This window comes from Gopherus flavomarginatus, chromosome 11 (genome assembly GCF_025201925.1).
Source record: "Gopherus flavomarginatus isolate rGopFla2 chromosome 11, rGopFla2.mat.asm, whole genome shotgun sequence".
Taxonomy (NCBI): domain Eukaryota; kingdom Metazoa; phylum Chordata; order Testudines; family Testudinidae; genus Gopherus; species Gopherus flavomarginatus.
This window is the reverse complement of record NC_066627.1, coordinates 2,397,265-2,420,061: the sequence shown is the minus strand read 5'-3', so window position 1 is coordinate 2,420,061 and position 22,797 is coordinate 2,397,265. Positions and strand designations below refer to the sequence as shown.

Sequence of the window (22,797 nt, the reverse complement as noted above, 5' to 3'; positions counted from 1 at the left end):
GGAGCCTGTCGGACCCAGCTCATGTAGGCGCTGCTGAAGGTGAAGCCGGAGGCTTTGCAGGAGAGGCGGAGAGAGTCTCCGGGCTTTTTCACATCCCCTCCGGACTCCACCAGCGCCTGGGACCGGACACCTGGGAATAAAGACAGGTCATTAATATCGGTATAAAAACAGCGGTAACGCAATATTTTTCTAACTCTGCCAGTTATTCAGAGGAGGAAAATACCTTCCAAAGTGGCTACAACGAAAATTACAAGGAGCAAAAATCCCATTTTCCCTGGTGCTGGAGAGGAAAGTTCTCAGCAACTGGCTGGTCACTGCACAGACCCAGGGGCTGCGGATTGTGTCTCCGGATGCAGCCTAGGCAGAGAGAGGCACAGATTTAAATAGGAAAGTGTCTCCCTCATTTGCATGTCCCCGCTTTATAAGAGACACACACTGCTGCTGCCAGTGATCTGAGTGACTCGCCCTAGGGCTCTTGGTGCAGGAGTCAGATGGTCCCGGCCAGTGTGTTTGTGCAGCGCCGGGCACAGGGCGCTGGGGTCCTCCTGACACTTTCGGACCCCTGGGCAATGACCTGTTCCCTGCAGTGACTGTATTTCCTCACCCAGGAACTGAGGGCCTGGCTATTGTGAGGTGATGTTGGGACTGAGGGGGACTCAGCTCTGGAGTCCCGTTCCAGGCGCGCAGGGGCCATGCAATGTCTAGTCAGGGGGATCAGTGTCCGGGGAGGGGTCGTGTCCCAGGGATCCACTGGGCTGGGCCACCCACTGGAGAGGGAAGATTCCCCGTGGCACTGGGAGGGATTGGGGACGGAGGCTCCTTTCCCTTCCCGGCAGTGACCGGCTCCATTGAAATGATCCGTGACACTAGGGACATGATCTGAGCAAGCCTGGCTCGTGCTTCGGACCAGGTCTGGGGCCCATCTGTGGGTGCGGGTGAGAGAAACTGGGCGGGGGAGGAAGTCTGAGGGCAGAGTTAAGGTTTTGCAGTGGAGCCTCCTTGACATTAGTGGGCCGAGAGCGTCGTGTCTGGGAGGTTTTCTTTAGGGGGGAATCGAGGGAGGATTCAGGCTACAGAGAAGGAAGACGATTCTGCGCAGCTGATATTTATGTTTGTGTTTCTATTCCTGTTCCCAGTCACACACCACTTTCCATTTACACTGGGGTTGTAAACTCGGTAAGACTGAGAGAAGTTTTATGGTCTGTGTCTGCACCATGCCTGGGACTGTGGGAGCCTAGACTGTAATTAAGAACATAAGAAGGGCCATAGTGGGTGAGACATTAGCCATCTAGCCCAGTATCCTGTTTGCCAACAGTGGCCAATGCCAGGTGCCCCAGAGGGAGTGAACCTAACAGGCAATGATCAAGTGATCTCTCTCCTGCCATTCATCTCCACCCTCTGACAAACAGAGGCTAGGGACACCATTCCTTACCCATCCTGGCTAATAGTCATTAATGGACTTAACCTCCATGAATTTATCCAGTTCTCTTTTAAACACTGTTATAGTCCTAGCCTTCACAACCTCCTCTGGCAAGGAGTTCCGCAAGTTGATTGTGCACTGTGTGAAGAACTTCTTTTTACTTGTTTTAAACCTGCTGCCCATTAATTTCATTTGGTGACCCCTAGTTCTTGTATTATGGGAATAAGTAAATAACTTTTCCTTATCCACTTTCTCACGATTTTATAGACCTCTATCATATCCTCCCTTAGTCTCCTCTTTTCCAAGCCGAAGAGTCCTAGCCTCTTTAATATCTCCTCATCTGGGAATCGTTCCAAACCCCTAATCATTTTAGTTGCCCTTCTCTGAACCTTTTCTAATGTCAGATAATTACATCACCTATTCCAGGGGTCAACAACCTTTCAGAAGTGGTGTGCCAAGTTCACTGTAATTTAAGGTTTCCCGTGCCAGTAATACATTTTAACGTTTGTAGAAGGTCTCTCTCTATGTCTTGCCAGTCGGGGTCCCAGCTGCCGGCCCCGCTCAGCCTCCTGCTGCCTGGCGGAGCAGAACTCCAGGCTGGTAGCGGGCTGAGGGCGCCCAGTGGCCGGAATCCCAGCTGGCAGGAGCTGAGTGCTGCCAGCACCACAGACTGACAGCAGACTGAGCCACTCAGCTCACCACCGGCCCAGCTCACCCTGCAGCCAGCTGAGTGAATGCAACCCCAGATCAGCAGCGGGCTGAGCGAGGCTGGTGGCGGGAACCCCAGACAAGGGTCCCAGGCAGGGCTGGCTTTAGGTCTGTTCCACCAATTCCCCCGAATTGGGCCTGCGCCTAAGAGGGCCCCGCACCCAATGAGAATCCCTTCCCTGGCTAGAGGCACCTTTTTAATTTTTGCTCACCTGGTGGCACCCTGGGTCTTCGGTGGCACTTCGGTGGTGAGTTCTTCGCTCACTCTGGGTCTTCGGCGGCACTTCGGTGGTGGGTCCTTCGCTTGGTCTGGGTCTTTGGCAGCAGGTCGTTCAGTGCCGCCGAGGACCTGGAGCGAGTGAAGGACCCGTCGCCGAAGTGCCATCGAAGACTCAGAGCACTGTCCAGTGAGTACAAGCTCCACATGTTTTTTTACGTGTTTTTTTTTTATTTTAGTCATCCCTGCCGGGGCCTGTCGAAACTGTTCGAATTGGGCCCCACACTGCCTAAAGCTGGTCTTGGCTGCAGGGAATACATCCCATCTCTCTATGTGAGACAGATGCTTGTATATCTGTCATTCTCTATAGTGACAGAAAGATCGTCATGTACCTTTATTTGCTATTTTTCTCACTGTCTCTGATACCATGGGATAGTATTAAAATGGAAAAAAGTCAATGATGGTTCTGAAGGAGATTAGAGAGATACAATGGCAGATAGGAAACAGTCAGTGTGAAAGTTTTAGAGTTCACTGAAATAGCTGAAAGCTAAGAAATAAAAATGATGACACAAGATGACAAAGCGCCAGGTTTAATTTTTAAAGCAAATTTTACTTAACATTTTGTACTGATGCCCAGGCAAATTTCCGTCTATGCAGAGTCCTTCACTTCTACGGTAACAATGAATGCATCATGTCAAGTGACACACAGACCGAAACAATGTTAATGTCAGCTTTTGCCTTTTGGCCCAGCTCCCTGGGTAGGAGCCCCGCAACCCCGTGGCCCCGCTCAGGTGGCTGGAGCCCAGCAACCCCCCCCGGTCCCGCTCCCCAGGCTGGAGAGCGGCAAGTCCCGTGGCGGCCCCGCAGCTCCGCTTTCCTAGCCGGAGCCCCACAACTCTGCGGTCCCGCTCCCCCAGCTGGAGCCCAGCAAGTCCTGTGGCCCCGCTCCCCAGCCAGAGTCCCGCCGCCCCGGCCAGAGCCCCGCAACCCCGCGGTCCCGCTCCCCCAGCTGAGCGCGGCAAGTCCCGCAGCCCCGCTCTCCCGGCCGGAACCCCCAACCCCGTTGCCCTACTCTTCTTCGCGGCCTCGCCACCCCGGCCAGAGCCTCGCAACCCAGCAGCCCCGCTCTCCCAGCCGGAACCCTGCAACCCCATAGCCCCGCTCTCCTGGCCAGATCCCCACAACCCTGCGGTCCCCCTCCCCCAGCTGGAGCCCCGCAACCTCGCGATCCCACTCCGCCAGCCGGAGCCCGGCAAGTCCTGCGGCCTAGCTCCCCCAGTTCCATGGCCCTGCCTCCCTGGCCAGAGCCCCAGAACCCCGCGGTCCTGCTCCCCCAGCTGAGCGCAGCAAGTCCCACAGCCCCACTCTCCTGCTATCCCAGCCAGAGCCTCGCAACCCTGCGGTCCCGCTACCCCGGCTGGAGCCCCGCAGTCATGCTCTCCAGGCCGGAGCCACATGGCTCAGCTACCCCAGCCAGAACCTCGCAACCTGGCAGCCCCACTCTCCCAGCAGGAACTCCGCAACCTCTTAGCCCTGCTCTCCTGGCTGGATCCCCGCCACCCCACGGTCCCGCAACCCCGCAGCCCTGCTCTTCCGGCCAGAGGCCCGTGTCATAGCTTTTCTTCCCAAATCTGGACCTTAGCGTCCAAAATATGGGTACTAGCATGAAACTTCTCTAAGCTTAATTACCAGCTTAGATCTGATAGCACTGCCGCCACCCAAGATATAGTGTCTTGGGGCACTCTGACCTCCCCAACCTTCCCTGGGGACCCCAAGAACCCAGATCCCTTGGGTTCTTGAAACAAGGGGAAATAAGCCATTCCCCCACCTTTCCCCCTCCCAGAATTTCCCTCCCTGGGCTATTCTGCGAGACACTGATCCAGCCTCTTAAATCACCGTACAGAGAAGCATCTCCCTTCCCTTCCACAAAGAGGCAAACAGATCAAGAAAACAGAGAGAGATTCTATCTCTTCCCCCACCCGTCCTGGTGAGTTATCCCAGTCCCCTGGAATAACAAGGAAAACAAGAAAAACATCAATCAGGTTCTCTAAAAAGAAATCTTTTACTAAAAGAAAGGAAAAGTAAAGAATTATCTCTGTAACTTCAAGATGTAAGTATTACACGGTCTTATAGCTTACAGACACCAGAAAGAGACTTCTCTCCCAGTACCAATACAAATCAAAATATTCCCAGCAACTACACATATAATAGTTAACCAGCCAGATCCACAATTGCAAATAAAGTAAAAACAATTAATAAGCCTAAACCACCTGGTTTTACTTACTATGAAAAGAAACTTAGAGAGCCTGTAGTACTGTCTGGTCTCTCTCAGACCCCACCCCCCCGAGAGAAGAACACACAACGGACAAAGAACACACACAAAAGCTTCCCTCCCACCCAAATTCAAAAGTATCTTGTCTTCTGATTGGTCTTCTGGTCAGGTGTCCAGCTCCCTGCTTGTAACTCCTCACAGGTAGAAGCGACATTAACCCTTAACAATCTGTTTATGACACGCCCCCCAAATTGCAGACAGACGGGAACCTCACTGGCGGCGATTTCTTCCTAGAATTCTAAAATAAACAGATTAGTACAACACATGCACCTTTACATACACTACTAAGTGTATAACTAACAGACTTCTACATTTTAAGAACACTTTTTAACTACTGGATTCTGGGAAACTTTCACGAGAGAGTGCATCAACTACTTTGTTAGAAGCTCCTGAAATGTGTTGAATTTCAAAATCAAAATCTTGGAGAGCTAAACTCCATCGAAGCAGTTTTTTGTTGTTCCCCTTGGCAGTATGAAGCCACTTTAGCGCAGCATGGTCAGTTTGTAGCTGGAACTGCCATCCCCAAACGTATGGGCATAGCTTTTCCAGGGCGTACACAGTGGTGTAGCATTCCTTTTCACTGACTGACCAGTGACTTTCCCTCTCAGAGAGTTTCTTGCTGAGAAACACGACAGGATGGAAGTTGTGATCTGGTCCTTCCTGCATGAGAACTGCTCCTATACCACGCTCAGATGCATCGGTGGTTACTAGGAATGGTTTGTTAAAGTCCGGGGCCCTTAGCACAGGGTCCGACATGAGTGTCGCCTTAAGTTGGGTAAAGGCCTTCTGACACTCATTAGTCCACTTGACTGCATTCGGCTGGGTATTTTTGGTCAGGTCGGTCAGTGGGGCAGCGATTTGGCTGTAGTGTGGTACAAATCGCCTGTAGTACCCGGCCAAGCCTAAGAAGGATTGGACCTGCTTCTTTGACTTTGGGACAGGCCACTTTTCGATAGCATCCACCTTGGCCTGTAGGGGGTTTATGGTTCCTCGACCCACCGGTTGTCCCAGGCAAGTCACTCTGTTTTGGCCTATTTGACACTTTTTGGCCTTAACAGCTAGTCCTGCCTGCCTGATGCACTCAAAGACCTTTTCCAGGTGTTCTAGGTGTTCGGGCCAGGAGTCAGAAAAGATGGCCACATCATCGAGGTAGGCAACTTCATATTCTCTCAGTCCTGCTAGTAGACCATCTACCAGCCTCTGGAAGGTGGCGGGTGCATTTCACAGCCCGAAAGGAAGCACATTAAATTCATACACCCCCGCATGGTGATGAATGCTGACCTTTCCTTGGCAGGTTCATCTAGCGGTACTTGCCAGTACCCCTTGTTTAAATCCATTGTAGATATGAATTGGGCACGTCCCAACTTCTCCAATAGCTCATCGGTGCGTGGCATTGGATAGTTGTCTGGACGAGTTACCGCATTTAGCTTACGGTAGTCCACGCAAAAGCGTATTTCCCCATCTGATTTGGGTACCAGAACCACTGGAGATGCCCATGCACTGGTAGATGGGTGGATTATACCCATCTGTAGCATGTTCTGGATCTCCCGTTCTATAGCAGCTTGGGCATGAGGAGACACTCGGTAGGGTGGGGTTCTAATGGGGTGAGCATTACCTGTGTCAATGGAGTGGTATGCCCGTTCAGTCCGTCCTGGGGTGGCTGAGAACAATGGGGTGAAGCTAGTGTACAGCTGCTTGATTTGTTGCCGCTGCAGACGTTCCAGGGTCGTTGAGAGGTTCACCTCTTCCACGCCACCGTCTTTTTTCCCATGGTAGTAGACACCATCAGGCCACTCAGCATCATCTCCCTGGACTGTAAACTGACAAACCTGTAAGTCTCGGGAATAAAAGGGCTTGAGAGAATTAACGTGGTACACTCTGGGCTTTAGTGAGGAATTGGGAAATGCTATGAGGTAGTTAATAGCTCCCAGGCGCTCTTGGACCGTGAATGGCCCTTCCCATGATGCTTCCATCTTATGGGCCTGTTGCGCCTTCAAGACCATAACCTGGTCTCCTACCTTGAAGGAACGTTCTCTGGTATGTCTGTCATACCAGGCCTTTTGCTCTTCCTGAGTATCCTTTAGGTTTTCTTTAGCAAGGGCTAAAGAGTGTCGGAGGGTGCTTTGTAGGTTGCTTACAAAGTCCAGAATATGAGTCCCTGGAGAAGGCGTAAACCCCTCCCATTGCTGCTTCACCAACCGTAATGGCCCCTTAACCTCGTGGCCATACACAAGTTCAAACGGTGAGAACCCTAAACTGGGATGTGGTACAGCCTTGTAGGCAAAAAGTAACTGCTGCAACACTAGGTCCCAGTCATTGGAGTGTTCATTGACGAATTTACGTATCATGGCCCCCAAAGTTCCATTAAACCTTTCGACCAGGCCATTGGTTTGAATGTGGTACGGGGTGGCAACCAAGTGGTTCACCCTATGAGTTTCCCACAGTTCTTTCATGGTCCCTGCCAGGAAATTAGATCCTGAATCTGTAAGGATATCGGAGGGCCAAACTACCCTGGCAAAAATGTCTGTTAGGGCCAGGCACAAGGCTTTAGCCCTGGTGTTGCCTAGAGCTACTGCTTCCGGCCATCGGGTAGCAAAGTCCACGAAAGTCAGTACGTACTGCTTTCCTCTGGGTGTCTTTTTTGGAAAAGGACCCAGAATATCCACAGCTACTCGCTGAAATGGGACCTCAATTATGGGGAGTGGCTGGAGAGGGGCCTTGACCTGGTCTTGGGGTTTTCCCACTCTTTGGCATACCTCACAAGACCGGACATACTTGGCAATATCCTTGCCCATCCCCTCCCAATGGAAGGACTTCCCCAACCGGTCTTTGGTTCTGTTCACCCCAGCATGGCCACTGGGATGATCATGGGCTAAGCTTAAGAGCTTTTCCCGGTACTTAGTTGAAACCACCAACTGTTTTTGCGGCTGCCATTCTTCCTGGTGTCCACCAGAAAGAATTTCCTTGCATAAAAGTCCTTGGTCTATAACAAACCGGGATCGGTTAGAAGAGCTGAGAGGTGGTGCGGTGCTCCTTGCCACCGCCCAAGCTTTCTGAAGGCTGCCATCTGCTTCCTGCTCAGTCTGGAACTGTTCCCTTGAAGCTGGAGACACCAGTTCTTCCTTAGACTGTGGACTTGGGCTTGGTCCCTCTGGAAGCGATGTAGGTGATGGGGTTGTTTCCGTTGCTGGTGAACCGCTCTCCACTGGTGCACCAGCGGGTGTTTCAGGCTCTGGTTGAGCCTCTTGGGTGTGATTGTTTGCTGCTTCTGCCAGTTCAGGCTCGCTGGCGCCCTTTGGCATTGGGGTTGAAGATGGATTGGCAAGCACTGTCATCAGTGCTGGCACCGGTTCTGGTGCTGGCTGCTTTTCCAGTTCCTGGTTTGGGACTGGAGTCACTGTGGCTGTTTCAATTGTTGGCAGGGGATCCGGGTCCACTACCTCTGTCTGGGTCTCTGTTAACACAGACGGGGCCTCTGTGGACGGCTCAGGAACAGGGATGGGTCTGGAAGCTTGCCTGGTTTGGCTACGTGTTACCATTCCCACTCTCTTGGCCCGCTTCACCTGGTTGGCCAAATCTTCCCCCAGTAGCATGGGGATGGAATAATTGTCATAGACTGCAAAAGTCCACATTCCTGACCAGCCTTTGTATTGGACAGGCAGTTCAACTGTAGGCAAGTCTACAGCTTGTGACATGAAGGGGTAAATTGTCACTTGGGCCTCTGGGTTGATGAATTTGGGGTCGATTAGTGGATAGCTGACACTTGTGCCCCTGTGTCTCTCCACGCAGTAACCTTCTTTCCACCCACTCTCAAATTTTCCCTTCGCTCCAAGGGTATTTGAGAGGCATCTGGGCCTGGGGATCTTTGGTCTGATGGTGGTGTAACAACTTGCACTCCGTTTGGGTTCTTCGGGCAGTTGGCCTTTATATGTCCCAGTTTGTTACACTTAAAGCATCTTCCAGCTGACTGGTCACTGGGTCGAGGTGGGTTACTGGAGACTGGTGAGGTGGAAGAATAGGGCATCTGTGGCTTTCCTTGGGTTGTAGGTGGGGTCTTTGGCTGCCCTCGGTTGTAGGGTTTATTGTCGGTGTGCCCTCTGGGGTATTCGTTCCCCTTGACAGTAGCTTTTTTCTTTTCTGCCACTTCCGTCCATTTGGCTCCAAACTCCCCCGCCTCGATTACCGTTTTGGTTTCCCATCTAGGATGTACCTCTCTATTTCCTCAGGAACACCATCTAAGAACTGCTCCATTTGTATCAGGAGATGCAGCTCGTCTATATTGTTAACCTTTGTTCCTGATATCCAGGCTTCATAATTCTTTGCAATGTGGTAGGCGTGTCGGGGGAATGACACATCTGGTTTCCATTTTTGGTTTCTGAACCGCCGATGGGCATGTTCAGGTGTTATCCCCATTCTGTATCTGGCCTTGGTTTGAAAAAGTTTATAATCGTTCATTTTCTCCTTAGGCATTTCAGCCGCCACCTCCGCTAAGGTTCCACTGAGCAGTGGCCTCAATTCTACCATGTACTGGTCTTCAGAGATGCTGTATCCAAGGCAGGCTCTTTCAAAATTTTCTAAGAAGGCCTCAGTGTCATCACCTGCCTTGTAGGTGGGAAATCTCTTGGGATGTGGAACCATAATTGGAGAAGTGTTGTTAGAATTGGCTGGGTTCTGTTGCTTAGCCTTTTCTAATTCCAGGGCCTGCTGGTGGGCTTCCCTCAGGAGTTCCAACTCTCTCCTGTGGGCAGCCTCTCTTTCTCTTTCTCTCAGCTCCATTTCTTGTAGTTTTTTTTCCATGTCCCGCTTGTGGTCTGCCTCTTTGATTTGTTTCTCTGCACCCACTTTTGCCCTGGAAGTCATGTTTCCTGCTTTTTTTGTGTGTTGGGGCGCCCTCTGGTGTTTACTGCCTGAACTGCTGGTTCTCTGTTGGCTTCCTGGGTTTACTTAGCAACAGAGTCCTTTTTAACTTACTAACATCTTCCCGAAAGAGTTAAAAAGCAAAAGAATACTCTCTTTTATTTACAATTGTGTCCTGGCTGGAGTGCGTTGCTGACCACTTAAGGCTGCTTTGTTTAACAAAAAACTGTAGTTAAAACTAATAGCCCTCCCTATGCCCAGCTAGCTGGAGCAAGGAAAAAAAATTTTCTGGCTGTAGTTTAAAAAAAAAACCCTTTCTCTCTGCTTACAAGCTACTAGCAGAGAAAAAAGCAAAACTGATAATCTTACTGGCTTTTGGATTCTTCTCTTTCCCACTCAGCTGCACACCATGTCATAGCTTTTCTTCCCAAATCTGGACCTTAACATCCAAAATATGGGTACTAGCATGAAACTTCTCTAAGCTTAATTACCAGCTTAGATCTGATAGCACTGCCGCCACCCAAGATATAGTGTCTTGGGGCACTCTGACCTCCCCAACCTTCCCTGGGGACCCCAAGAACCCAGATTCCTTGGGTTCTTAAAACAAGGGGAAATAAGCCATTCCCCCACTTTTCCCCCTCCCAGAATTTCCCTCCCTGAGCTATTCTGCGAGACACTGATCCAGCCTCTTAAATCACCGTACAGAGAAGCATCTCCCTTCCCTTCCACAAAGAGGCAAACAGATTAAGAAAACAGAGAGAGATTCTATCTCTTCCCCCACCCGTCCTGGTGAGTTATCCCAGTCCCCTGGAATAACAAGGAAAACAAGAAAAACATCAGTCAGGTTCTCTAAAAAGAAATCTTTTACTAAAAGAAAGGAAAAGTAAAGAATTATCTCTGTAACTTCAAGATGTAAGTATTACACAGTCTTATAGCTTACAGACACCAGAAAGAGACTTCTCTCCCAGTACCAATACAAATCAAAATATTCCCAGCAACTACACATATAATAGTTAACCAGCCAGATCCACAATTGCAAATAAAGTAAAAACAATTAAAAAGCCTAAATCACCTGGTTATACTTACTATGAAAAGAAACTTAGAGAGTCTGTAGTACTGTCTGGTCTCTGTCAGACCCCCCCCCCCCCGCCCCCCGAGAGAGGAACACACAACGGACAAAGAACACACACAGAAGCTTCCCTCCCACCCAAATTCAAAAGTATCTTGTCTTCTGATTGGTCTTCTGGTCAGGTGTCCAGCTCCCTGCTTGTAACCCCTCACACGTAGAAGCGACATTAACCCTTAACAATCTGTTTATGACAGCCCACAACCCTGCGGTCCCGCTACCCCAGCCAGAGCCTCGCAACCTGGCAGCCCCGCTATCCCGTCCGGAGCCCTGCAATCCCGCGGTCCAGCTCCCCCAGCTGAAGCCCGGCAAGTCGTGCGTCCCCACTCCCCTGGCCCGCTCCCCGCCCCACTCCGCCACCCCGGCCAGAGCCCCTCAACCCCACAGCACTGCTCTCCCGGCCAGAGCCCGGAGGCGCAGCTACCCTGGCTAGAGCCCCGCAACCCCACAGCCCTGCTCTACCAGCCGAAGGCCCACAACCCTGTGGTCCCACTCCCCCGGCAAGTCCTGAGGCCCCGCTCCCCTGGCCAAAGCCCTGCGGTCCTGCCACACCGGCCAGAACCCCTCAGCCCCCTCTCCCGGCCGAGCACAGCAAGTCTCGCTGCCCGGCTACCCTGGCCGGAGCCCCACAACCCCCCATCTCCACTCCTTCTGCCAGAGCCCCGCAACCTCGCGGCCCCGATCCCCCTGCCTGAGAGTGGCAAGTGCGGTTGCCCATCTCCTGCGGCCGGAGCCCCGCTGCCCTGCTACCACTGCTGGAGTGCGGAAATCCAAAGTGCTGCCGGAGAGTACATGCCCCACGAATCGGGCCCCGCACTGGCTAAAGCTGGCCCTGGTCCCAGGCCCCGCTCAGCCTGCTGCTGGTCTGGGCTGAGCGGGGCTGGTGGCTGGACCCCCAGACAAGGATCCCAGGCCCTGCTCAGCCTGCTGCCACTCTGGGGTTCTGGCCGCTGGCTCCTGCCAGCCAGGGTCTCAGCCGCCGGCCTCTAGAGCCTGCTGCCAGCCTGGCATTCCCTGGGGTTCCCCAGGCCAGCAGTGGGCACTGAGCGCGGCCAGTGCCTGGGACTTTGGCTGGCAAAGGGGCCTCAGCTGGAACCCCAGAGAAGCGGTGAGCTGAGCCTCTCAGCCCGCTGCCACATGCCATCAAAATTCAGCTCACATGCCACTTTTGGCACATCTGCCATAGGTTGCCGACCCCTGACCTATTCAAGACCCTTTTAAGCAACTATCTACACAGCTGTAGGTCATTGATTTACCTTTTTTGGGGGGGGATAACACCTTTGTGCCCATTTACTGCTGTCATGGTTCCTGTTTATCTTTATCTTGCTTTTCCCCTCAGACTATTATGATGGAGTAGGGACTGTCTGTGTGGGGGATGGGAGAACCGGAGATTACTTTAGGTGAGGGACTAGCACCTAAGCCTGTAACCTGAGCCAGGGAGCAGGGAGGGGTGTCAGCATCTTTGCCGGGGAAGGTGGACAAAGGCAGGGGCTGGCTTGGAGGAGTTGAGTTTAGTTTCAGGATCCAAAGACCCTGAACCCCCAGAAGGACTCGATTGGGGGGTCCACGTTGGGCTTCCAAGCTCTGCTGTAACCTGCATTCCTGTTGTCCAATAAACCTGTTTTACTGGCTGGCTGAGAGTCACTGTGAGTCCCAGGAAGAGGGGTGCAGGGTCGGACTCCCCCTCACTCCGTGACAACTATAAATGGATGTTTACATGGGAATGTTTTGCCTGTGCTTTTTTCACATAGAATTTGTATTTAATTATATACAAAGGTGATGGGACCAAGTGTTTATATCCCCCGCTCCCCTCAGTCCCAGTAAGGAAGGGCCAGCCTCTGGATCAGGGCTTTCTCTGCAACTAAAGTTCCTTAAAGGAGCCGGGTGAATCTCAATAATTTCAAACTGAACACACTGAATTGCTGGCAAGAACCCCTAGCACCTAGACTGCCAGCATCAAGCCAGCTGGGACCTTCTCTGTTAGCTGCCATGTGAGCTTTTGGTCTGAGCTCAGCCCTGCTTCCCCTCTCTGTGTGTCTGGCACAGTGATACCGGGCAGTGTCCTCGGGCTTCATGCTGGTCATTTGCAGATACAACAGGCTGTTGGAATTGTCTCTGGAGATGGTGAATCGACCCTTAACTGAGTCAGTGTAATATATAGCGGTCAGGGGAGGCTCCAGGCACCAGCACAGCAAGTGCATGCCTGGGGCGGCAAGCATTCCTGTGGGAGGACCCCTGGCTTCAGCAGCAATTCAGTGGTGGGTACACAGAAGGTGCGGGACTGGCAGACCTCCCGCAGGCATGCCACCGAAAGCAGCCTGCCTGCCATGCTTGGGGCAGCAAAAATGATAGAGCCACCCCTGATAGCGGTGACAGCAATGTAGGCGACTCACTCCATTGCCTTCCCGGGAGCCTGTTGGACCCAGCCCATCCAGTAGTCTGCTGAACGTGTATCCGGAACCTTTGCAGGAGAGGCGGAGAGAGTCTCCAGGCTTTTTCACACCCCCTCCAGACTCCACCAGCTGCACCTGGGACCGGGCAGCTGGAAATAAAGACAGGTTACAAATTATTCCAATTTTAATTGCAACAGTGTAACGTCTCCTTGTTTTTCTAGTACAATGGGGATAAATACCTTCTAAAGCTGCTACAATGAGAAACAAATAGAGCCAAAGTCTCATTTTCCCTGTGGTTAGAGGGGAAAGTTCTCAGGGAATTGGCTGGTCACTGCACAGACACAGAGGGCTGTGGATTGTGTTTCCAGGTGCAGACTGGACAGAGAGGGATGGGGATGTAAATAGGAAACACTCACCCCTATTCACATATCTCTCTCCTTTTAAGAGAAAAAAAAATATGATGTGATGTATTACATGCAGTAGGACTCAGAGGGAGAGAGTCAGATTATTCCAGACTGTGTTTGTGCAGCACCAGGCACACTGCAAAGGGACACTGAGTACACTTTTGAGAAGGAAAAAAATAAAGATGCCTTTGTGATGAACTAGGAATGTTCTTAATGTTTTCTCTGAATACTGTGTTGGTGCCTCAGTGTCCCCATGGCAGTTCTTAAGTATCTGGCAGAGCAAAGGGCCAGTGCACCTAAATGCCTGGCACTCTGTCTCCTAGCAACTGATGGCCTGGGCCCCTCCTCTGCAAAGGTGCCAGCTGAAGGTGTTGGAGACAAAGGGATCAGGTGACCTCCTGGCCCGGGAAAGGGGCTGAGCAGAGAGTAGGGGCTGGCAGGGGTTGTTAGTCTGGAGCTGGCTGGGGATGAGGAGAGAGGGAAGATGTGGGGGTCTGGCTCACTGCCCCCCAGAATGGACCCAGCCGAGGGGTCCGGTTCGCGGTACCTACAAGCTCTGTTTTAGACCCTGTTCCTGTCATCGAATAAACCTCTGTGTTACTGGCTGGCTGAGAGTCACGTCTGACTGCAAAGTGGGGGTGCAGGACCCTATGGCTTCCCCAGGACCCCACCAGGGTGGGCTTGTGATGCAGTATGGACTGTCTGTGTGGGGAGTGGGAGAGCAGGGGAGGACTTTAGGGGATGGACGATGCCAGGGCCTGTAACCTGAGCTAGGTAAGGGAGGGGAAAGGTCAACACCTTTGCCCGGGAAGGGGAACAAAGGAAGGGGGTGGCAGGAGGGAAGCAGTTTGAGTTTGGGCTTGGGGCTGTGTGAGCGGAATTCAGGGTATCCTAGCTAGGATCCAAGCACCCTGAAAGCCCAGAAGGACTTGGTGGAGGGGTCCTGACTGTGCCTGCAAGCTCTGCTGTAACCTGTGTTCCTGTTGTCCAATAAACCTTCTGTTTTACTGGCTGGCTGAGAGTCAGTGTGGGTCCCAGGAAGAGGGGTGCAGGACCGGACTCCCCCACACTCCATGACACAGGGGTTGCCTGATTTAGGATGGGACTTTCCCAGGAGGACGAAGGGAGCACTGGGCTCTATAGTATTCAGTAGGAGCCGCATTCTGTGTCCTTCCTGCGTCTGGTCTCTCTCCAGCCCGGGCTCTTTTTATCCCTCTGCATCAGCCATTCGCTGAGCGAATCCGGTGACCCCCATCTTAGAACCCTGGGTCACCTGACTATCCCCACTGACCCAGGGGCCAGTGCTGGGCTGAGTGACGTCATCAAGGGCTGAGGGGCGGGGTCTTTTATCTCCATGGTTACATCGTGTGGGTGAGATGTCTCAGCTCCACCCATTGACACCAGCTGAGACTCAGGGCTTTGATTTACAGATGTGATGTCAGCTGGTTAAAACAATCCACGAGCCGCTTGGGAAATTCCAAAGTGGCTCGTGGGCGGTGCCACATCCCCAGGATCAGCGCAGTGGGGTTTGTTCAGGAGCTGGGTGATCTCTGCCCACAGCCCCGCCCGGACTCCAAATGGCCCATTTCCATCTCCAGCCTCCATCTCTCCGTGCCTCAGTCTCCCCTCTCTGAACCAGGGCTGGGATAGTTCCCAGCCTCCCGGCAGCGCTGTGGGGATAAAGGCGTCAACCGCTTGTAAAGGGGGGAGACGCCACAGTGAGGGGCCCCACATTCCGCTGCGTTAATGGGCTAAACATCCCAGTTTGCTGAAAGGGCCAGAGCCTCCCTGGTGTGAATCCGGAGTAACTCGAGTCTAGTGAAAGCAGCTGCGGTGACTTTACACCAGTGGAGGATTTGTCCCTATGAGGAATTCGCTCCTTCCTTGTAGTGTGAAGCAAACCCCACTGGGCAGAAGGATAAATCCAGTTGATCCTGAGGGGCATCGGATCAGTCCCGCCGTGCACTTGTCTTCGTTACACTGTCAGGGACTGTCCTGTGAGTCTGACCTTCCTCTTGACTGCTGGTTGCCCCGGGAGAGGCAACGTGCCAGGTCTCCGAGAGGAGAACGACTCTGAGCAGGACTCACTCCGGATTGGGGTTCACTGACGCAGCAAGGGATCTATGGACCGCAGCACCAGCGGGATCTTCACAGGAAGGGGAGACACTGCCAGGCAGGGCCGGATTAAGACCTCTAGAGCCCCTGAGCACTGAAAAGATTATGGTGCCCCTCATATGGAATTCAAAATAAAAACAATACTATACCATCAAATACAATTTTATTTTGTGAAATGTCACAAAACGCACGTGTATGCTGAAATTAAATACTCCCTCCCCCCCAACTCTGCCCCCCACCTGCCTAAGGCTCTGGGAGGGAGCTTCGATGTGGGGAGGAGGTCTGGGGTGCAGGATCTGGGAGGGAGTTTGGGGTCAAGAGGGGATGTGTGTGGGAAGGGGGAAGGGTACAGGCTTTGGAAGGGATTTTTTGCATAGGCGCCAACTCTGTGGGTTTGAAGGGGCTGGAACACCCGGGGGAAAAGTTGGCAGGTGCTCTGCACCCACTAGCAACCAAGGTCCCCTCTCCACTCCACTTCATCCAACCTTGCCTCCACCTCCTCCCCTGAGCATGCTGCCGCCCCACTTCTCCTCCCAGAGCTTGCGGCTGCAAAACAGCAGTTTCCTGGTGTAACAAGCTCTGGGAGGGAGGAGGAGGAGCAGGAATGTGGTGGGGGAGGGGGCTCAGGGCAGGAGGCAGAGCCAGGGCGGGGATTTGGGGAAGGGGTTGGAATAGGGGCAGGGAGGGGCGGAGCTGAGGCAGGGACTTTGGAGAAGGGGTTGGAATGTGGTGGGACAGGGGCAGGAGTGGGCAGGGTAGAGGTGGAGGGGGGCAGGGGCAGTGGGGGGTCGAGCACCCAGCAGCCCCAGCAGAAGTTGGCACCTATGATTTTGGGGAAGAAGCGTAGGTTGTGGGAGGGAGTTTGGGGGCCAGAGATTGTGTGTGGGAAAGGGGTGGGGGTGCAGACTCTGGGAGGGGGTGGGTGGGTGCAACACTTACCAGGGGTTCATAGACAGGCCAGGAGGGGGTCTCCTTGCTGCAGGGGTGCTTGGGCCGGAGCACCATGGGTAGACTCAGACCCACCCCGCCGATGGGACCGCAGCGCAGGCAGGGGCTGGCAGCCATTTGGAGCGAGCAGGCAGGAAGCCGCTAAGCTCTGTGGCGCTGCCGGTGGTGGTGGGGGGGGGGGGGCTGGGCAATTTTAAATCACGGGGGAGAGGCACTGGGGGAGAAGCAGCTGGGGGCAGAAGGCGGAGCCCAGGGAGAGACCTGGTCTCAGAAATTGCTGGAGCTGGGCCCGGGGCCAGGGCACCACGGGCCGTAGAACTCGCTGTCCATGGTGACCTTTGGAAGGTGACCTTAGCAAACCTGTCTCCCGCTTTGGACCAGGTCTGGGGACCCGCCTGTGGGTGCACATGGGAGAGGCTTAGGGTAGAGTAGAGGGACGATCCAGGCAGCTCGGAAGGAGATCGTTATTCACTATTTATGTTCATATTTGTGTTCACACTCCACTTCCCATTTGTATTCGGATTGTAAAGTCAGTGGGGCAGAGAGCGGTCTGATGGTCCGTGTTTGTCCCGTGCCTAGGACAATGGGATCCTAGCCTATGACTGGAGACCCCGGGGGCTAGGATCACAACCACCACCAACCCCACACCACTGAGCTCATATGATCACCACCGTCATTTACTTGGTTAATTATTAATAAGCAATGAAGTGTAGACTGAAGCGTTCTCCCTTTTTATGATTTTTAGATTTTGTATGATGTAATATTCAGAAGTTCTACTAGTACTGCTACTTAATAATAAAAGGTTTAGGTTCCCATATATATTCAGACCCTTATAACCGTTCACGCTGAATCACGTATTTCTATCCCCGTTTCCACTAACACTCCTGTTCCTCTTTATATTCCCCTTCCTGTTCACCCACACACTCCCATTTCCACTTCCAATCACACTCACGTTCCTATTCTCTTTCATGCTCACACTCCGATTTCTGTTCACACGGATATTCCTCTTCCATTCCGATTCATATTCACACTCCAATTCCTTTTGCACAAATGGGAGTCACTGGGAGCATTTGGCCCTGAATTCATTATAAGGCCGAACAGAATCAGGTCTCTCTGTTTGAAGGTCCCCCCAGCGGGGCTGTCAGTCACTGCAAAGGTTACACAAAGGAGGCCGCCTGTCTAGATCATAGGAGAGAGGGTGCTCCACTGAGCCAGAACATCACAGGATTTGTCCTTTTTTGGAAGGGTGGGCAAGGACAGTGTGTTGCGGGGAAGGCGGGGAGTTGGAAGGAGTCATTATAAACCTGTTAATGTCTCTGATTAAATATGGATTCTTATTTGGCCTGCTGGGCAATTCTCCATGAGAAAGGACATGGCATTCACCGCTGATTTCTTTGTTCACTTTCCTTTGTCCTCACCGGGCTCGTTGTAACTCGCAGACCTTGAGCGCCACCAAGAGCAGCGGCCTCACGCCGTTGCGGAGGGAGGGTTTTTGTCTCAGCTCAGACCGGTTTTCACTCACTGTGACGCTGCACAGTAATACCGGGCGGTGTCCTCTGCCTTCAGGCTGCTCATGTCTAAATAGGCCAGGTTTTGGGAGTTGTCCCTGGAGGTGGTGAATCGCCCGTTGACAGAAGCGGAGTAATATTCCTTACTCCCGTCGAAGAAAATCACAGAGACCCACTCCAGTCCCTTCCCGGGAGCTTGTCGGACCCAGTGCATCCCGGCCTGGCTGAAATCAAATCCGGAGCCTTTACAGGTGAGGCGCAGAGATTGTCCCGGCTTCTTAATATCCGCTCCGGACTCCACCAGCCGAGCCTGAGCCCCAGCCCCTGAGGGTATAAAAGCTCATTAACAGTCCATGTAACGGTGCTGATGCAGATAATATTACTAACAGTGCTGCTGCTAATATGTTTGATTCTTCTGTTAATATGACATCATAATTCTGATTTGAATATTACCATAAATTATTTAATAACAAGGGTATCTCCATTTCCCAACAGAAGAAATACATACCTTGTAAAGCTGTCACAATGACAAGGAAATGCAGCCAAAACGCAGTGTGTGTTTGCTGGAAAACGTTCTCTAGAGGGTAGGGCCGGTCGCTGCAGACACCGGGAGCTGCAGGTTCCCAACCCAAAGGGGAACCGCGGGCTTTAAGCAGGGGATACAATTACTCGATTTGCATATCCGTGCTCTTAAAATGCAGTCGCAGAGGCTGGAATTTCATTTCTTGCTGAGATCTCTTGTCCAGGGCCGTGGGAGATGCCAGGATACGGTATTAGACCCTGAGAGAATAGAAGCGCATTCAAAGTAATCTAAAGCACTCAATGTATCCATGCTGTGAAATACAGCCCAGGATTGATTACACCCTTGGGCGACAGAAATACTCCACTCTGTAACGGAGATTTGGGAAAGGACGGCGTGCTTTAATGTCCCCTTCTCCGAGATGGATAAACTGAGGCACAGAGAAGGAAACTGATTTGCCCGAGGTCTGTTGGCTGTTAGGAGAACATCCAGGTCCCCTAGACCCAGCCAGTCCAGTGTTCTAGTAACCACACTGTGCTGCCTGAAATCTATTAACATAACATTCAAATACTCATTAGAGGACATGGACTTCAAGATGGGCCACCCTTGATCCCAGAAGAGTGCCCTGAACAGCGGGCTGTCCAGTCATTCTCATTCACACTCGGTCCTGCTCTCTTGTCACAAAGACTCTTTGTATTCTGTGACAGGCAGAACTTCAACCCCAACTCTGTGGAGATGAGACCCCGGAAAGCCTTCTAGCCCAGTGCCTGGGCACTCTCCTGGGAGGTAAAAAATCTACCTTGGACTCCAGTGTGTGCCAGGCGGAGTGGGGCGGAGTCAGGGTGCTGAATTCACGGCTGTAATTTCCATTGGGAGCCAGGTACCTCTAGGCAGGCGTTATAATAAGGAGCCTCAGACCCTTTCGTGACGGGTACCCCAGGGCTCCCTAGCTTATTGACACAGCCAGTGCCCCGGAGGGGCGGGTCTGGTGTTTAAATGTCATCTGAGTCTTTCCCAGCTTCGCAAACCCCGAGCGACCCAAGCAGCCAGCTCCAGAGCGTGGCTCAGACAGCGCTCGGTTTTTGTCCTAGGTCGCTGGCTGTGTGTCTCTGACACAAATACCGGGCCGTGTCCTCCGCTCTCAGGCCGCTGATTTGCAAATGCACCAGGCTGTTGGCGTTGTCTCTGGAGATGGTGAATCGCCCTTGCGAGGAATCAGCGTAGTAGGCGCTCCCCTGGGCAGCCGCTCTGGCCAGCCACTCCAGCCCCCTCCCGGGGGCCAGACGGATCCAGTCCATGAGATAACTGCTGAAGGTGAAGCCGGAGGCTTTGCAGGAGAGGCGAAGAGAGTCCCTGGGCTTTTTCACATCCCCTCCGGACTCCACCAGCTGCACCTGAGGCCTGGCCTCTGCAAATACAGATTTGTTTAGACCCCTGATTCTGTCACACCCAGGAACCCGGAGGGGAGGACACTTTGCACTTTAATAGTTACCTGGGAGAACTGACAGAGTGAGAATTAAGTTCAGCCAAAATCTCATCTTCCTGGGTTTTGTGTGAGAAATTCCCAGGGGAGGAGTGAAAGTGAGAGTGTGGGAAAACCCGCGTCTTCTTCTGGGAGGAGCTGCGGGGCCTGAGACGCGTCAGGATTTAAACAGAGTGATTAGCTCAGGATTTGCATAGCGACCCCTTCACATAAGAGAGCGGTTCCTCTTGCTAAGTACCGTGAGCAGGGAAGGGGGGATAGATAGATAGATGGGGTGTGGATAGCGACAGATAGGAAGGAAGGATGACTGTTGATAGATGATGGATAGAGGAGGTGTGCGGGGAAACAGGCATTTGGCAAGAGAATGTTAAATAGGCGGTTTTATTGAGAGATGCTCAGATGATACGGATGGAGAGTTGAATCCATAATGCACCATGCATGGTACTAGGCTCTCAGACTGCCTGGAGACCAGTTCATTGATGAGATTAATCGAACAGAGACACTGTACAGGGCAGGGAGTCGAATACATGTATAACATTAAACACACCCCACACAGCTCTCTGGCATCGACCAATAGCATTCGGTCCCCTTTATAGCTACCAGGGTTTGTGTTTTCACCTACCCTGGGAAGGGTGGGTGTGGGCTCAGAATTTGTCTCCTGGAGAGGAAAGGAAGAGGCAGGGACCCAACTAAGAATGTTCTGTGCTTTGTGGGAACGTGTATAAATTCCTTCACCTTGTGTAAAAGCAAAGAAGAGGGATAATAATAACAATAAAAGGGTTTGTTGCTGCTCGCCCCTTTCCCAGAACTGATCTCATTGTCACTTACAGGCCTTGGGCGCCCCCAGCACCAAACTGCTTCTCTGATTACTGCAGGGAGAGGTTTTTGTCTGAGCTCAGCCCGGCTTCCCCTCACTGTGTCTCTCGCACAGTAATAGCGGGCGGTGTCCTCGGGCTTCAGGCCGGTCATTTGCAGATACAGCAGGTTGTTGGGATTGTCCCTGGAGATGGTGAATCGGCCTTTGACAGAATCGAGGTAGTATGTACTACTCCCATCGGAGTTTATAGCAGCGACCCATTCAAGTCCCTTCCCGGGAGCCTGTCGGACCCAGTCCATCCAGTAGCTGCTGAAGGTGAAACCGGAGGCTTTGCAGGAGAGGCGGAGAGAGTCTCCGGGCTTTTTCACATCCCCTCCGGACTCCACCAGCGCCTGGGACCGGACACCTGGGGATAAAGACAGGTCATTAATATCGGTATAAAAACAGCGGTAACACAATATTCTTCTAACACTGCCAGTTATTCAGAGGAGGAAAATACCTTCCAAAGCGGCTACAGCGAAAATCACAAGGAGCAAAATTCCCATTTTCCCGAGTGCTGGAGGGGAAAGTTCTCAGGGACTGGCTGGTCACTGCACAGACCCAGGGGCTGCGGATTGTGTCTCCGGGTGCAGCCTGGGCAGGGAGAGGCACAGATTTAAACAGGAAACTGTCTCCCTAATTTGCATGCCCTCGCTTTATAAGAGACACACACTCCTGCTGCCCATGATCTGAGTGACTCGCCCTAATGCTCCTGGTGCAGGAGTCAGACTGTCCCGTCCTGTGTGTCTGTGCAGCGCTGGGTACAGGGCACTGGGCTCCTCCTGACACTTTCAGACCCCTGAGAGGAATGAACAGTTCCCTCCAGGGATTTGATTTCCTCACCCAGGAAGTGAGGGTTTGGCTATTGTGAGGTTATATTGGGGATTGCTGTGGGGAGGCTCAGCTTTGGAGCCCCGTCCCACGCGCAAAGGGGCCGTGTAACGTCCGGTCAGAGGGGCCCGTGTCTGGCGACGCTTCAGGCAGCACTGAAGGGAGATTGTTATTCACGATAGATATTTATATTCGTGTCCACACTTCTGTTCCCATTCTCATTCAGATTCCACTTCCAATTCATACGGGGATTCGGTAAAATAAAACGAAGCACAAATCAGTGCCTTTGTGTTGGCTGTTGCGGTTGATTCCTGTCTTTTCTTAAATTCAGTCGTTTTAAGAGCCAAACACGATGTTAACCTGCTGTCGGTTTTGGTGACGGGCTTTGTCACCCTGGTCTAGTCTCTCACACGGTGATACCGGGCGGTGTGTTCCGCTTTCCTGCTGCTCCTCTGTAAATACAGAGGGTTGCCGGGATTGTCTCGGGAGACAAGGAATCGCATTTTCGCTGAATCGGTGTAATGGGAACAATTTCGTGTGTACTGCGCCCTGGAGACCCACGGCAGACGCTTCCCAGGAGCCTGATGGACTCAGCGCTGACGTGGAACCCGGATACTTTCGAAGAGAGGAAGAGAAAGGGGAGAAAGAGAAATAGGCAAACTGACTGAGGCGATATCTGAGCCAGTAGCTATTATCTCTGAAAAGTGATGGGAGACAGGGGAGAGTCTGGAAGACTGGGAAAGGGCAAATCTAGTGCCCGCCTATCTATTAAAAGGGAAATAAAGGCAACCCAGGCAATTACAGACCAGTCAGCTTCACTTCTGTACTGGGTAAGATAATGTAGCAAATAATTAAGGAATCAATTTGCAAACACCTAGAAGACAATAAGGTGGTAAGTAATAGCCAGCTTGGCTTTATCAAGAACAAATCATGTCAACCCAACCTGACAGCGTAAAAAGCCTTGTGGATGGGGGGGAAAGGTAGATGTGCTATATCTAGACTTTAGTAAGGATTTTGATACTGTCTCGCATGATCTTCTCATTAAGAAACTAGGGAAATACAACCGAGATGGAGCTACT

General features: G+C 52.3%; 2 gene segments (V, D, J or C); both read right to left on the bottom strand.

The window, feature by feature from the left end:
* Positions 1-21,459, bottom strand: part of LOC127031893 (Ig heavy chain V region 3-like) — a 65,095-nt gene extending 43,636 nt beyond the window's left edge. Inside the window, 1 exon segment of the V gene segment in view lies at positions 21,348-21,459. Coding sequence covers positions 21,348-21,393 — 46 coding nt within the window.
* Positions 1-22,797, bottom strand: part of LOC127031708 (immunoglobulin heavy variable 4-61-like) — a 121,580-nt gene that overhangs the window by 89,362 nt on the left and 9,421 nt on the right.